Raw genomic sequence first — 14,834 nt, 5'->3', positions numbered from 1 at the left:
TGGGAATTAGAAATTGTAGATTTTAAATAGGGTTAGGGTAGTGACCTCGCAAAAGTGGCGTTCCCTTGTTGCTCGAATATTTTTTTACTGAAAAATTATAATGATTTTTATGTATGAATCTAGCGAGTTCATGATGCATATTTATTTTTTCCAAACTCGTCTTATATTTGGATCTTTCCCTACTGATCCAAACAGATGAAGACTAAAATATTCCATTCGAGGCCGAGTATATGGGACTCAGCTTTTCAGGAGAGGTGAACATCACGGTGATATTTTTGATGGAACGGTCAAACAGCTAAGGGTGGCGAAGACTGGGAGAGACAATCTGTAGCACTATTGTGTTACATCAAATTGCTTTTACCTCTGGGAGGAGAAAACAAGAGTTGGAGCTTTGGCGTGTCATGTTTTCACAACAGATCATGTCAGGAGCAAGAAAAGAACTGAAGCTCACAATGGGAAATGATAAGACTACAAAATGGCAAAATCCAGAAATAAAAAAAAATGATTACTAGTGAAATCTGTTTAAATATTCTAGTAAAACATGTTGCAGCTTTATTGGAATAGTGACTTAGAGCAGAGGTTTGCAGAACATATCAATCTTCACTACCTCATCTTTTATTTTGGTACCAAAAAAACAGCTGATGTTTATATCACAAAATAAAAACCCGCTGTGAGCGGCTCACTCCTCAGCGTTGGACTTCATCTCCCACACGTCTGTCCTCACAGACTTTCCTCTGTTGTTTTTGCTCCCTCCCCACTGGACTGGATTCATTCATACGTCTCAAGCTGTGCTACGTTTTTCCAGCTAAAATGCTTTCCATTCAAAGCCTCCTCCACCACTGCAGGTGGTTCCTCATTTCCATAATCTGCATCCTTTCCTTTTCCATCAGTCTGAGATTTCTGTGCACAAACTGTGCAGAAGACACCCCACTCTACCTCCACCTCAACCTGCCCTGTTCTCCTACCTCATCACTTCATCCATAGTAACAACTGTCATTTTATCAATCATAATCTGAATGCTCATAAAAAATAAATACATTTTTACCATTATCTGAAAATGTTTCTTTTTCCTCATACAATAACATTTCTCCATTATTAATCATGACTATATTTAATGTATTTTCATTTATAATGTGACTTTAAAGGTTTTTGCATAAAAATATTAGTATAATGAATCCATTTTAATACAAAATAGACCGTTTACCAGTTTATAAAACAATTTGATCATCTGATCCTCTTTTGATCTATTTTCAAACGGTTCTCAGCGGTTTTTCAATGAAATCGTTTTAGCCAAAATCCAACAACTCTGTGTTGTTTTCTAGGACATAGTTTCTGTAGAGCAGCAGGAGATGGTCAGAAATGTACCTGTCATTTGACTGTTGACTACGCTGCCCTCTCTTCCCCTTCCTGTTGCTGAGAGCTCTATGTTTACATGATCTAAAGCCCCTAAAACCTTCAACCCAACATTAACTGGAGTATAAGGCGCACTTTTGGGAGAAATGTATTCAACAAAATACGGGAACAAAAAGGGACATTTTATCTTGAAAGACAAATCATAATAACGGAATAGAGCACACTAATTTATAAATACATGCACGCTTCACTACAGTAACACTGATGTTTGTTTAGCTTCATGAAAAAAGGAGGAATCTAGAATATTGGTGACATATTAGCAACATTTGAACCAATATTCATATAACCATAGTATAAAGAACATGCTAACAAGTCAAGTAAATTCTTCATATTACTTCAAATCACTAAATCTGTTGAATTGTTCATCATCTGGTTCCCTTTTGAACAGTCTTGTAAAACCAAGTGTAAAACTGAGCGCCGCTTCTTGTGGCGAACTCTAGATTTATATCAATTGCTACTGACAGCCACTCAGAAGGTCAGTAGTAAATACTGTGTTTTCCAGAGTGTAAATGTAGTTTTTATTATAGATTGGCCAGGGGTGGGACTTATTATGTGTGACTTTTTTAGACATAAATAGGCTCATATATTCGTTATTTTTCACTAACAAACGGTTGCCCTTTAGCGGTTGTTTCCACTAACGACCACTAGAGGGAGATATTTGTAAAAATGTGTTTCAGCATTTGCTAGTGACAGTGCCAGAAGAAGAAGAAGAGTCGTCAAAAAAAACAAACAAAAACAAACATAGAGGATAATCTGATTGTTTTCTTCTCAAACTTTGATATTTTTCTTATTTGCATTGAAACATTATTGTTCTTGTTCTTATTTTTTGCACCCTTGGACTAATGAGGAACAGAAAGTGATCAAACTGGGTTACAGAGACACAGAAGAACAGGTAAAAGTGCCGTCATTTATTCATAGCTCCTGCAGTATTGAAGGTAACTATCGCTATAAGAATAAAACGACTGAAAGATCTCATGAACCAGATATGGAGACGTGATAACCGATGATTTTGTGGAACTTTTTAAAATAAATAAACCTGATGTCTCAACATCATCTGTGTCTATGTGCATTATAAATCAGATATACAGTTAATACTTTCAATGAGTGATAAGATGGTAGCTTCTCCGGCACGTCTAGTTTATGAAAAGATTTTTGGACAAGCATTGAGGATGTAATTTGACCAGCATCAAAAGAGGCGGTGGACGCACCTCTGATCTGTGTCGAAAAAGAGGCAGTTTGATGTGTGGATCACATTTGATGTGAACACACCGATCACATGGTGGATTTGTTCGTAAAGTTTTCTTCCAAAAGTGCAACTTATGTATGGTTTTCTTCTCCTTAATAAGACATTTTTTGCTCCTGCTACTTATCCTCTGATGCGACTTATACTCCAGAAAATACAGTACTGATAAACATCTACAGTGCCCTCTAGTGGTTGTTGCTATTTATTTTTTTAAAAATCGAATATAAGTCACACCTGAGCGAAACTAAGAAATATATATATATATTCTGAAAAATACGGTACTCAAAATGCAATTTTGAGCTTAAATTTCTACATTTGTTCATCATCAGAAAAATGCCACAAGTATCTAAAACACCAAAAAATAAGATTTTTATAGAGTGAAACACCACAAAGCTTTGATATCATTTAAGATACCAGAATCATTTCTTGAAGTTCTTGATTTTAAAACAAAATATATTTAAGACCAACCTGGAAGGGTCCTCCTCTGTTGAAAATCTTCCTTTCACCTCTATGCTGTTCATTTTGTTCTCAAAGATCCCGTAGCTCAGAGTGACCTGTACGGAGCAGATATGTGTTAACAAGAAGTGGTGCAGCTAGATAGCTTCCTCTTGGGTTGTGTCCGAATTCCTTCACTACTCAGTGCCCTAAATAGTGCATTCGCCGTTTTGTAGAATCTACACTAAAATCCAATGCCCTTCTAATTACCCAGAAGTCTCTACGTAAAACCAGTGAGCATCAATGCTCACTAGATTGCCGATTATAGACCACAATACTTTGCATTTGAACGATTTTTCATAAGAAAAAATGTATTTTAATTTTCCTCATCAGTGGATTCATAAATAATCTTCGTAAAATGTTCATATTTATTAGGTTTTTACTTTAGGAAATAGAGAGTAGGAAGTGAATTCGGACACAGCCTGGGTGTGTGTCCACCTGCTGCGGTATGCTCCTTTGCCGGACGAGGAGCAGGTTTTCCAGGTGGGAATGGAACAAAGGACAGTGAACCATGGAGATGCCCAGCCTCCTCTCTACGATGAAGCCCACAGTGCAGTCGTCCGGGAGGCGGATCTTGGATGATGTCTGCTCGAACCTGGAGCCGCTGAAATGCACGTCCGTATGTTTTTATTCTCCAGTCCAGAGAATTGTGGCATTTCTGCATCATTTTGACCACATCTTAACATCTCTATCTTTCAGTAGGAATTTTTCGGAGACCTTAAAAAAACTGTTTCCCATTAAGTGCTAATGAGATGCACATTAATGTTGACCTTTTCTAAAGAACAACATAAACTTGGGGATTGATTCTTCCTAATCTGCCCCTGGGCAGCTATTAGCTGTTGGTGAGCAGTGCTGCGAACATGCAGCTTTTCACAAAGATGGATGTGTCATCAACTTCAAATGTGAGTCAGATTTATGTTTTGATTAATGCCATCAGGGTGTTCAACTCAAGAACCTCTTCTTGTACCTTACGCATCCCATTGTTTTCTAAATATTACATTTTTTGTTATCATTAAACTGTCTTTGTCTCTTTTTGGAGATCTGCTAGTTTCTGTTCTCTATTTGGGGAAAGAAAAGAGGCTTTTCAAACTCAAATTATCCCTTTTTTTGTATCACAAAGCACCCTTTGTGTGAGCTTTAGAAATAAATTATAAAATGCTCAGTGTGATAAATTACCTACTATATTTCAAGCAAACTTCAAGTCAATTTCCAGGGCTGGAATTAAAAAGAAGTGGCTGCTTGGGGGCCAGGAACTCTAACTCCAAACTTTGCACTTAATTAAGTTGGAGAACTTTGGGATCTATGCCTTGAAAATAAACACAGCTTTGTCAAAAAAAAAAAAAAAAAATACAAGCTGCAAAACTTACAATCCATCTGATGTGCTGCTTTATTCACTTGTTCAGTGATACTTCACTCCAGGTTATCGTAAAAAGTAGTGCGAGAATGTGTAAAGATGGTCAGAATCCTGTATGCTTTATCGCACACTGGTTTAGAGTCCAGAAGCAGTTCTTCGCAGGATCAGGATGATGACCATCACTCATGCCTGAGGGGCAAACGAAGAACAGAAACACACAGACGTGGAAATCAATAAATACCTGGCCCATGGAATCATCTTCTCTGCAAGCCTCCGGCTCAGACAGAAACCCGCTCCTCCCGTCGCAAACCAGAACCGCACTTCTCTCTGACAGACAGACACGGGTTTCAATGAACAGAACACGCAGAGACCCGGAGGAGCAAAAACAAGAAGAAAAGCAACCCCCCAGTTTTGGTAGATAATTGACAACTTTGGCATAAAAGGTGCAGAATTTGTATCTTAACTTCTGCTCGAGCAGAACTTAACTGATTCACGTTTGGTCTTCTAGGCAGTAAAAGCTGCTTGGTATTCTTTTTTGGATGTTTAAAGACAAATGCTTGGCTGATACACATTTACAAAATACGGGTTTACCTCAACTATGAGAGATAAAATGAGGGGAAAAATCCAGAAACTGTCAATTTCTGATTTTTAAGAATATGTTTGAAAATAATAGTAGAAAATAAGTATTTGGTCATTAATTATAGTCACCTCTAAACTTTGTTGCATACTCTATATCGTCAATGAATGACATGGGTCAAACACTTTCTATGAGTCTTCACAATGTTTTCACACACATTTGGTGGTATTTGGTCCATTCCTTCATGCAGATCTCCTCTAGAGCAGTGATGTTTTGGGGAAGCTCACTAAGCTTCATGGATTTTTAACTTCCTCTAAAGATTTTTGTTTTTTTAGACTGGCTGGATCACGCCAGATTCACTCTTCCCAGCTTAGAACAACATTTTGTTTCTGGTGTCCTTTGACAGCTCTTTGGTCTTGTCCATAGTGGAGTTAGTGTTCTGACCGATTTCGATATATGAAAGACTTGAAGTCATATACCTCCAGCAGAGCATTAATTTCTTCTCCATGATCAATTTTCAAACAGTTGGCACATCCATGAAATAAAAGAGACGCTATCCATACGTCAGTACCAAATCCAAGTTTCTGATTGGTCTAAATTTGACCTGGTTTAACTTGAATTTTTACGTAGACCTGAAAATGGTCTTAAAAATGTGTGTATCTACTCGTGAACGCAAGAGTTTTGAATGCAGAATCCTGAAACGCACATTTACGTACATTTATGTAGACTTTTTATTGTCCGTGGCCGCTTGAACGCGCATTGCCGATGACGGCGTGAACACAAAAGAAACACGCCAGCTGACCCAAAGGCGGTGATACATGCATTCATCCTGGACGACAAATCCTTTAAATGTAAAGGAAATTACTTTAAACAGAGACACAAAGCTACCCGGACACACGCTGGAGAATTAACATACAACGATGTGTTCCTGTGTCACACACCTCTGGGATTTACCACAAATGTTGGTGCTCCTCTGTTTTTCTCTCTCATTTGTTTTTTTTTAGTCATCTCACAATTCTTTTTTCCTCATTGGAGTTTTTTTAAGGCTCTTCTCCCCCTTTCTGTCTAAGCCTTTGCGTTCCTGTTCCTTTTCCTCCCCTCTTTCTCCTCGCTGCCTCACAACAGTGACAGGAAATCGAAAAAGACAGGCAGCAGTACGAGAACAAAAAGGAGAAAAGAGGAGACGGAGAAGAGCTTGACATTCATTTTTTTTTTCTTCTCCTGAAAATTGGAACAGAGGGAAGAAGGAATGGGAAAAGAGAGCAGAAGGGAAACATGAAGAAAAGACTAATAAAGATCTATTTTGACGGATAAATGGATGCAATCAGAGCGCAGAATGTGACGCCAGGCAGATGGAGAGAGTCGCTTTGAGAAATGAACGACTGAGATTGAAAAGTGCAAAGAGCTTACAGGAATCATGATGCACTTTAACTCAATAAAGGCCTTAATTCTGAAAACGCAGTGACACACACCACAGTTACACATGTGAACGCACACACACTCCTGCAATTAAAACACTACGTGCAGGAATGATAACAATAGATGAAATACTAAAATGTATCCTTAATGGCAGATTTTACGCTCCACTTCATTCACACATATAGGCTTAATTGAATCAATTATCTTCTCCTTTATGCTGAAATGAAAATTAAGAGTAAAGGATGGGATTTCTGAAGGGCAGTGGTTAACCTAGCTCTGTTATATTCTGACTTCAAATCTTTAGAAGGAATTCTGCTCTTTACTGTGCATTCTTGAGACTGAAGGCTTGGAGAGAAAAATAAATCTTTAAAAATAGTTTGGCTCCTCTTTGTTGTTGATCATCATGAGTTAAACACAGAATTTAAGAAATGTATACTGAGAATTGTATTTATTCTACTCTTCCTTTTTGATTCTGTAGAAGGAGTTTCAGAAAATAAATGTCAAATCTAAAACTCTGCTGCACTAACTTTCTTTTTTATGGAATAGAATGTTTTAATCGTCTCTTATTGTGGGATCCCAAAGCATTGGTAGTGAGGGTCAAAAGCAGAAGCAAATGTTCATTCATCTGTACAAACGACTGCAGGCAAAGGTTTCATTTACACTACTCACAATAAGTTATTGTTATTTACATGCTTTTCCTATTTGGTCTGAATTTTAAAAAGTACATCAACATTCCTTTTGATTTTACTAATAATCAATAAGAAAAAACACCACTCTCATTAGTTGGGCATTTATTACCCCAAAATAATGAATGTAGCCAAAAAATATCAAACATTGACCATGTCAATAGCAAGTATTTCCATCATTTGCCAAAATGACAGCTTGACAGAGACTTCCCCTGGTTCTCATTAATATAAACAATGCGTTCCACTCTTGTACAAGTTCTGCTAGATGGTGGTACGATTATCCAGTCTCTGTTTCCTAGATGTGCTCTGTGGGCTTCAGCTCAGGTCATTGTTGCTTCTACCAAATGGGGAACTTCCACTTCCTGAAGATGAGCTGTGAAAATCTGGCATGAACAGAAAGTTGGGGTAGAATTGGGGGATGATGATGATGGGTTTCTGAGATAAGAACGTGCAGTGATTAGTCCATACAATAACCAGATCAGTTTGTATGTGACTGGTGACGCCTGCTCAGCCTGTTGAGCTTCTATCCCAAACCTGGACACCATGTTGACCTCGGTGTATCGCTCACCTTGACTTCCATAGAAACACTAGTGTCCCTCTTTCTATGCAACTCCACTCTCATCATCAACTGGACCATTGCTTGTCCAATCACATGGTATTGTGCCCAGTGCATGAAGTAGAGTCACCAGTAGCGGTCATCTGGCATTCAAGTCAAAACAGTGGAGTTGGTTGTGAATGGTTTGTCTAGAAACCCCAGTACCCCTCACATCTGGTACACGGGCCTGCAGCTGTGTGACATTTGTAAAACCATGTCAGAGTACATTGGTCCTTAGGTACTGGTTGGTCATGGTGGTCGGTTTGTCAGAACCTCATCAGTAGTTCTGCATCTTGATGCCAGTTTGCTACAGACACTTTGAGACTCACCAAGTTCACCTGTAACATCCGACTGCCTCCTACCAACCTGAAGGGGGCGCTGTGACAGGAGTCGCTGCTCATCTCTTAAGTAATGTTGTGAGTTCATGGCTATTGGAATAACTTACTGGTAAAATCTGCTTTTTATACTCACAGAATGTTGAAATTGATGCCACATTTAAAAAAAAAAAAAAAGTTTTTCTTTTAGAAATGTTTGATTTTGACCTCAATAAGTAAGGAAGACTGTACACAGTGAGACTATTACAAAGACTGTGACTATGACATCCCAAACTTATTGTGAGTACTGCAGGTTTGTTATTCTTATGTCAATATCTTTGGTGTATTTTTGCTGGTTTGAAGTTGTATCTTCCAACAACAAAAGACACTCAAACCCCAAAACTCATCACTTTATCCATCCGTGTGCTATGTACCGTTTGGTTTCCCTCCAGCAGCTCCTGAGCGGTGATGGGCTTGTCCAGGCTTGGCTTCCCCACATAGACGTCCCCCTCCTGAGGGAAGGCGGAGAGCAGAGACAGGAGGGCCGCAGGGTTCACATAGTTGTCGTCATCCACATGGCAAAACCACCTAAAAGCATTAAATGGAGCTTCAGTCAGACATGGATCTTCAGACCACCTCACTGCTTCTCTGTTCAGCTACAAAACCCAACAAATCCAATCTTTTAGATCCAATGAGTGGCTCCAAAACCCTTCAAATTTTTTTCTTTAAACTAAAAAATAAGTTATTAGCAAAAAAATAAAAATAAAGTACATGTTTACATGAATGCCTCCAGTTTACAGATGAAAGCCAGCTCCATGTTTATCAGTTTGTGTTTCAGATCTCGTTGATTAAGATCGTTAAGCCTGAAACTATTTTAAAGGCTTTCTTTACTAAAAAAAAAAAAAAGATGGAACATCCTCTGTGTTTTTTCAGCAGAATCTGTAGCAGAAGGAAGGTAAACTTTCCTTTCTTCTCATTTCTTTTCCTGCTTTTTGACTTGACTGAAGTAAAGCTAGCTCACCTCAGAGCCAAAGACATAAATGATCCATTCTTTTTCCTATTCAGGTTAAACTTAGATGCTAAATGTAGTGAGTCAGATTCTTTAGAATGGACTTTCTCAGAAAGAACCGACTGACGCGCTCGGTATCATTACCCATGTTATTTTACCAAAAAGCATGAATGAAATCAGAGAGGTCGTGTCACTGTGTTCTGAAGGGTTGTTTTATTAAAAAAAAATGTATTTGCAGTGCAATTGGAGGGGAAAAAGTTAATGCAAAAATATAATGCAAAAAAAATGCTAAAATCCATATAGCAAACAAAATTGGACAGTTCTTCACAGACTGTTAATCTACATTCACACTACTCGGCAAGACGCGCTCAAGTGACCAATGAAAATTCTATAGAAATGTGTGTAAATGAGCGTTTTGTGCTTCCATGTTCAACACTTTTGTATTTATGCGTAGCTACATAAGTTTCTACAACCGTTTTTGGGCATAGATCCTAAGAATCGCTTCCTGGTAGGGAATCGAAAGTTACCTTGCTGCATGCTCTCTGTAGGGTTGCCTGTTGTTACATTCTTTAAAGGAATAAATTAAAAGCTTAAGTCATAAAAAATAAAAAAACAAAAGAACTAGCATGCCAACATTTGATTAAATTGTTTAACAAAAGAATGGTTTGTAATGTAATAAATGCAAAAAATTCTACAATTCTCAGGCTTCTCGTGTAAACTACACAATAAAGCATTTTTTTTAATACACAAACCCTTATTTTTTACAAAAAAAAAAATGCTTTGTAAAGAGTTAAGAATTGAGACAATTCTTTCCAGGGAGTCGAATTGAAAGAATCGGCTCCGAGAAAGAATCAAAGTGCCCATCACTACTACCTACAAAACAGGTGGCTATTAAACGTGTGTTGACAGTCAAACCGGGTCAAACTTCGACCAATCAGAGACTCGTATTTGGTAGTGATGCATAAATGGTTTTCCTTTCAATTCACAGAAGTGCCAACCAGAAAAAATTGATCATGGAGGAGAAATTAACAACTGCAATTTGTGCCTGACCGGAATTATATGACACCAAGTCTTTCACATATCCGAACAGAGCCAAATTTGCACCATTTTGACATTTGGCACCAAGTGGCTCCAACTGTAGGTGGCAGATATGCGCTAGTATCAGGTAGCAACAGTCCAGTGTAAATATCCTTAGGAAGCTGGCTGGATAGTTAAGTTTCTTCTTCGTCTTCCTCTAGAGCAGTGATGGAAAAACCCCTTTTATCTTCTGTAATGACGTCCTTTACACCACCAATGCCTTCCACCATAATGTGCACTTTTCATTATTAATGGTCCATCTTAGAGGCCTCAGAGCTAGACTCAACCATCTGGACAAGGATAAGCATTCGGGACATTTGATATGTCACATTGCTGAATTCCACAGTTTGATATATATATAGAGAGAGCAATACTTTAATGTATGGTTTTAATGTCGTTCTGCTTTTAGTATGCTTCTAAAAAAAAGTCAAACTTCTTCTGGTATTATACGAGCTCTTGGTTCAGAACAAATAAAAGCCTTTATGGGTCTTAATATTTAATGAAGCAACATTAAAGTATTTCTTACTACAGTCAGTTTTGAAAATTTGTTGTAGGAGGAACTGTGGAAACCCTTTCGAAGAAAAAAATCTTTTTGCATCCAGAAGAAAGTCTCCTTTTTGGATGCTTAATTAGTTAAAAAATATACTTTTTTAGTTTTTTATTAGAAGCTTAAAAATGTATTTATTCATAAACAGAGTTTCTGCTTCTTCGCTTCCTGTAGCACGCAGATTTCCCTGAAATCAATCTCTTGCAGGGATAGATGGTAATGGGTTTCACCTTTTGTCTGAGGCCATGAAGCCGTCGTATTCTGCAGACATCTTGCAGGACAGCGCTTGCTGACTGTGATCTGAGTGGCAGCCGGTTACCACCATGTTATAACCTGAATGGGGAGAGGGAAAGAGAAGACAAACGTGTGTCAAGAGCTTTTCAATTCAAATGTGCTGCACGGGACTGTAGCTGCACATAATGAACTTTTGTGCAGTATGTTAATCAATAACCTTTTCTTGTTGATAGGTTCCAAAAAAGAACCCCACAAAGGAATAGAAAGATAGAGGACAGATAGTTTAAGAAAGACTGAATGGAAATGGGAGAAAGTGAACAATCGAAGGAGAAAAGTGGAGTGGAAGATTAATGCTATCAGAGATTGCTGTTTGGGAGAGAAACCGGGCGTAGAGAGCAGGGTGGAGAATATGTATGTGGAGGCTCAGACATAACTCAAATGTGGCTGCTGAATTCCAAAACTGCAGGCATCAATCTTTGGCACTCCTCTCCTAAACTCTCCACGAGCTCGCAGAGCCTGACTGCACTGCTCACATTTGCACACAGTCAGTCACTGATGCATGGTGATAAGGTCTGGCTTGCAGTTTGTATTTAAACTTAGCTGTCACATCAGCTCATGAAATAGACAGGAAGTGAGAAGCTCATCTCAAGCATTACAATGGAAAATCTGCCGCTGTATTATTGGAAGCACTAATAAATATGTATGGTCATTTTTCGAGAGCGTTGTCTGTGTTGGGAAGTGTGTTCGTTTACCCGACTGTCTTTTCCTGGATGGATGGGACCTCCTGTGTGGCAGCCTTTGTTATGATGAAACTAAGGAGCAACTCTTTGGCTTTTAGATTAAAGTGTCTTGATTTACTATGGGCGCACTTCACCAAATAACCACTAGGGGCTCACTCTAACCTAAATGGTCCCAGTGTAGAAGATGAATGAACCTTTTAATTGGTACCAAAGCATTTGTTGTGCTTCTGAATAGATAAAAACTATAAAACATTAAATGGATGTGAAAACAAATGTTTGGTCTTTGACAGGTCAGGTTTTCACCTAATACCTTAGAGGGATTAACCCATACAGGTGTTGAATGTTTTTGGCTTGTCTAGGCCTGTGGGGGGGGGGGGTGACAGGAGAGGATGCAAATTCCCAAGTCGTCATACACTGACGTTTGGGTAAGAACCCCTCCACATCAAAAATGGATGTTTTGGGTGATCCTAACTCATTGTTTTTTGACATGTTGGCTGATCCTATTAAATCACGGGTCCTAACCTTCAGGCTGCGAATCATAACCAGTCCAGTACCGGGATGCGGAGCACACCGGTAACCTAACCCAGTAACTGTACTCTATCCCTAACCTGGTATCGGTTCACGTCCGGTACCGCACCTGGTACCGCGTCCGGTATTTATGTGCCAGGTTAGGGTACTGATACCAGCTGCCTCCACATGCGGTACCACATCCGGTCCTGTGTCTGTACCGCGTCCCGAGGATTGTGATGACTTGGGAAGGAGAATGTGTTGGGGGAGCACAGGGGTGTCCTGCAGCTCCCTTAAGGCTCATGCAGCCTCCTTAAGAGATGTCATGAAAATGGAACTTATCGTTGTTCTGTGAGTGGTAAGTATTTTTTGAGAGCTTGTGCTGTTTGGATGATGCTGTTGTGCAGTATGTTACTTTGCACAACACTCTAGTCATTACATAGGCTCACACTGGCTCCGTAAAGGGTAACCAAACCCTAAATCAGCTTTTTTTTGGCTGCTGACCTCTACAAATGGGGCTTAAAAAGTGCTGCCTGATGGTAAAGGCCAAATTTTTGAAGAATTAAAATAAACTCACTTAATTCGTGAAAATATACCGGTAGTCAAGAACTGCTTGTGTGCTGCCCCCTAAGGTTGAATCCAGGTATTACAGTTGAATTTCTGGTCAAACCATTGAAGTCCCACGTATTTTCAGAAGTCTCTCGTCATGATCTGCAGCTCCAGTAATGCTAACAGTCCAGTTCTCCAGCCATCTGACTGGATTTTCACATTTTGGGTGTGGGTGAAATCAGTCCATGTTAGTCCATGTTTCACAGTCCATGGTTGAATCCTCTTTATAAATCATATGTTGAATAATGTGTGTCCACATGCTCCAAATTCTAGAGATGCATGGACTGAAACTTGCGTATTCTGTTCCGCTGCAGCTTTACTTGTTGGGTGGACGGCTTGTGATCCGACTCTGGGGACTCCTGGCATTTGTCCTCTGTTTGCTGGCTGCTCTCCAGCAGGAGAGTCAGCGCTTTCTTTTTCCCTGAACCAGCCTGTGAGGCCAGTGGCAGCACGTTCTTCTTCCCTGCTGCTCTGCCACCGTGAAGGATGACGGCTGCTTAACGCCTATGATGGTTAAGCCCTCAGCCTTTTTATTTGCCACAAAAAATACAGCTAACTGATTTTCAGCCTATATCATGGAAAATATATATATATATTACCTTTTAAGTGTGTTTTAAAGTTAATTCCGCCAGAAAAACCCTTCTCTAAGTGGAATTTTGATTCATTTGAGCATCTCTAAGTTTTCCTCTAATACTTTAAACCCATGAAAATGAACGGATCGTCACATTGTGATGTCACAAATTTAGATTTACCGTCAGTTCTGGGCAGTCAGTGCACCCTGGTAGGCTAATCAATTTATGGTTAAACTTAGTGAATCTCAGACCTAACCATTCTAAAATGTGGCTCCATTAAGAACTAAACACTTTTTTTTCTTACCTTGAGACCTCAAATCTTCATCCTCCGTGTCCGTGAAAATAAATGTCTGCACACACAAAAAAACTGAGGTTTAATTACACGTTTGATTCTTCCTCCTCAGCAATTACAGCTTCTGGTTTGGGATCAGACAGAAGCGAATCACAGACTCAACCCGTCAATACTGTTCCAGGTGAAGTCAATTTCTGTGTGACAGAGAGGTTTCCCACAGTCAGCTCAGGCAACAAGGAGGAGGCCCACAAACACACAGGAAAACAGAGCTGGGCTCCACGGTGATCTCAGGAGCAAACATGGCTGGGTAACTCACATTTTAGCAGAGAATAAATCCTAATCACACACGTTTACTCTGTATGTTTTGTCTCTTCCATCCCAGCGTTCAGTCAGCCTGAGAATCGCAGATCTGTAATGAGGTACTGACATCTGGTGGTGAAGGGCTGAACGGATCATGTTCTTTTTAGCTTCTTCAAAATCAATCTCTAGCAGCAAAATCAACTCTATTTGTGTGTTACTGCAAACAGCTCTATTTAAGATTATGAGAAATAAAGGTAAATCACCAGAAAGATGGCAAGATTTTCTAACATTTTCATGTGTTTTTTAAATAAATCAATTACTTAATATCTAAAAAAGGTTTAGTATTAGTGCATTTTGTGATTTTTATTGTAATATTCCATTGTTTTTTAAGTTTTATAATGCTTAAAATGAACCAGTAAATGAAATAAAACTAGATCTATTTTCAGGAAGCTTTAAACCAAGTATACTGTAACTGGAATTTCAGAAAAATATTAATATGTTAAGACTATTTTTGAATAGTTTAAGTCCATAAATATCTAATTCTGTACCATCAATTTTAACTACACCTTCACGAAAAAGAAAAATTAAAAAGAAATTGGGGGAAAATTGATAATTTAGGATTATATATGGGTTAAATTAAAGATACTCTATAATAATCGATATTTTTCCCCTAAAAATGTGTCCTTTTGTCCCTTTAGTCTTTTTTTGTTTGTTTTTCTTTGTTTTTTTTTTTTAAATAATGTAATACTCATTTTAAGTTAAAGTCCCACTATTTGTCACGCACCTAAGTGTGTGAAATTTGTTCTCCGCATTTGACCTATCCCCTGGGGGAGCGGTTAGCTGCAGACACA

At 38.8% G+C, this 14,834-nt stretch overlaps 1 protein-coding gene across 3 annotated transcripts in view; it reads right to left on the bottom strand.

The window, feature by feature from the left end:
- Positions 1 to 14,834, bottom strand: part of mfng (MFNG O-fucosylpeptide 3-beta-N-acetylglucosaminyltransferase) — a 27,508-nt gene that overhangs the window by 3,938 nt on the left and 8,736 nt on the right. Inside the window, exons 2-8 of one of the 3 annotated variants that reach the window (XM_024264840.2) lie at positions 13,696 to 13,741; positions 11,398 to 11,460; positions 10,960 to 11,062; positions 8,531 to 8,684; positions 4,747 to 4,832; positions 3,590 to 3,755; positions 3,125 to 3,210 (exon numbers count right to left, since the gene is read on the bottom strand). In XM_024264840.2, the coding sequence (XP_024120608.1) occupies positions 3,125 to 3,210; positions 3,590 to 3,755; positions 4,747 to 4,832; positions 8,531 to 8,684; positions 10,960 to 11,062; positions 11,398 to 11,460; positions 13,696 to 13,741 (704 nt within the window). Of the gene's footprint in view, positions 1 to 3,124; positions 3,211 to 3,589; positions 3,756 to 4,518; positions 4,833 to 8,530; positions 8,685 to 10,959; positions 11,063 to 11,397; positions 11,461 to 13,695; positions 13,742 to 14,834 lie in introns of those variants that run through there. The other 2 variants (XM_024264841.2, XR_004947362.1) reach the window with 2 other exon arrangements.

This window comes from Oryzias melastigma, unplaced genomic scaffold, assembly GCF_002922805.2.
Source record: "Oryzias melastigma strain HK-1 unplaced genomic scaffold, ASM292280v2 sc00251, whole genome shotgun sequence".
NCBI lineage: Eukaryota > Metazoa > Chordata > Actinopteri > Beloniformes > Adrianichthyidae > Oryzias > Oryzias melastigma.
The sequence above is the reverse complement of the archived record's forward strand: the minus strand, read 5'-3'. Positions and strand labels throughout refer to the sequence as shown.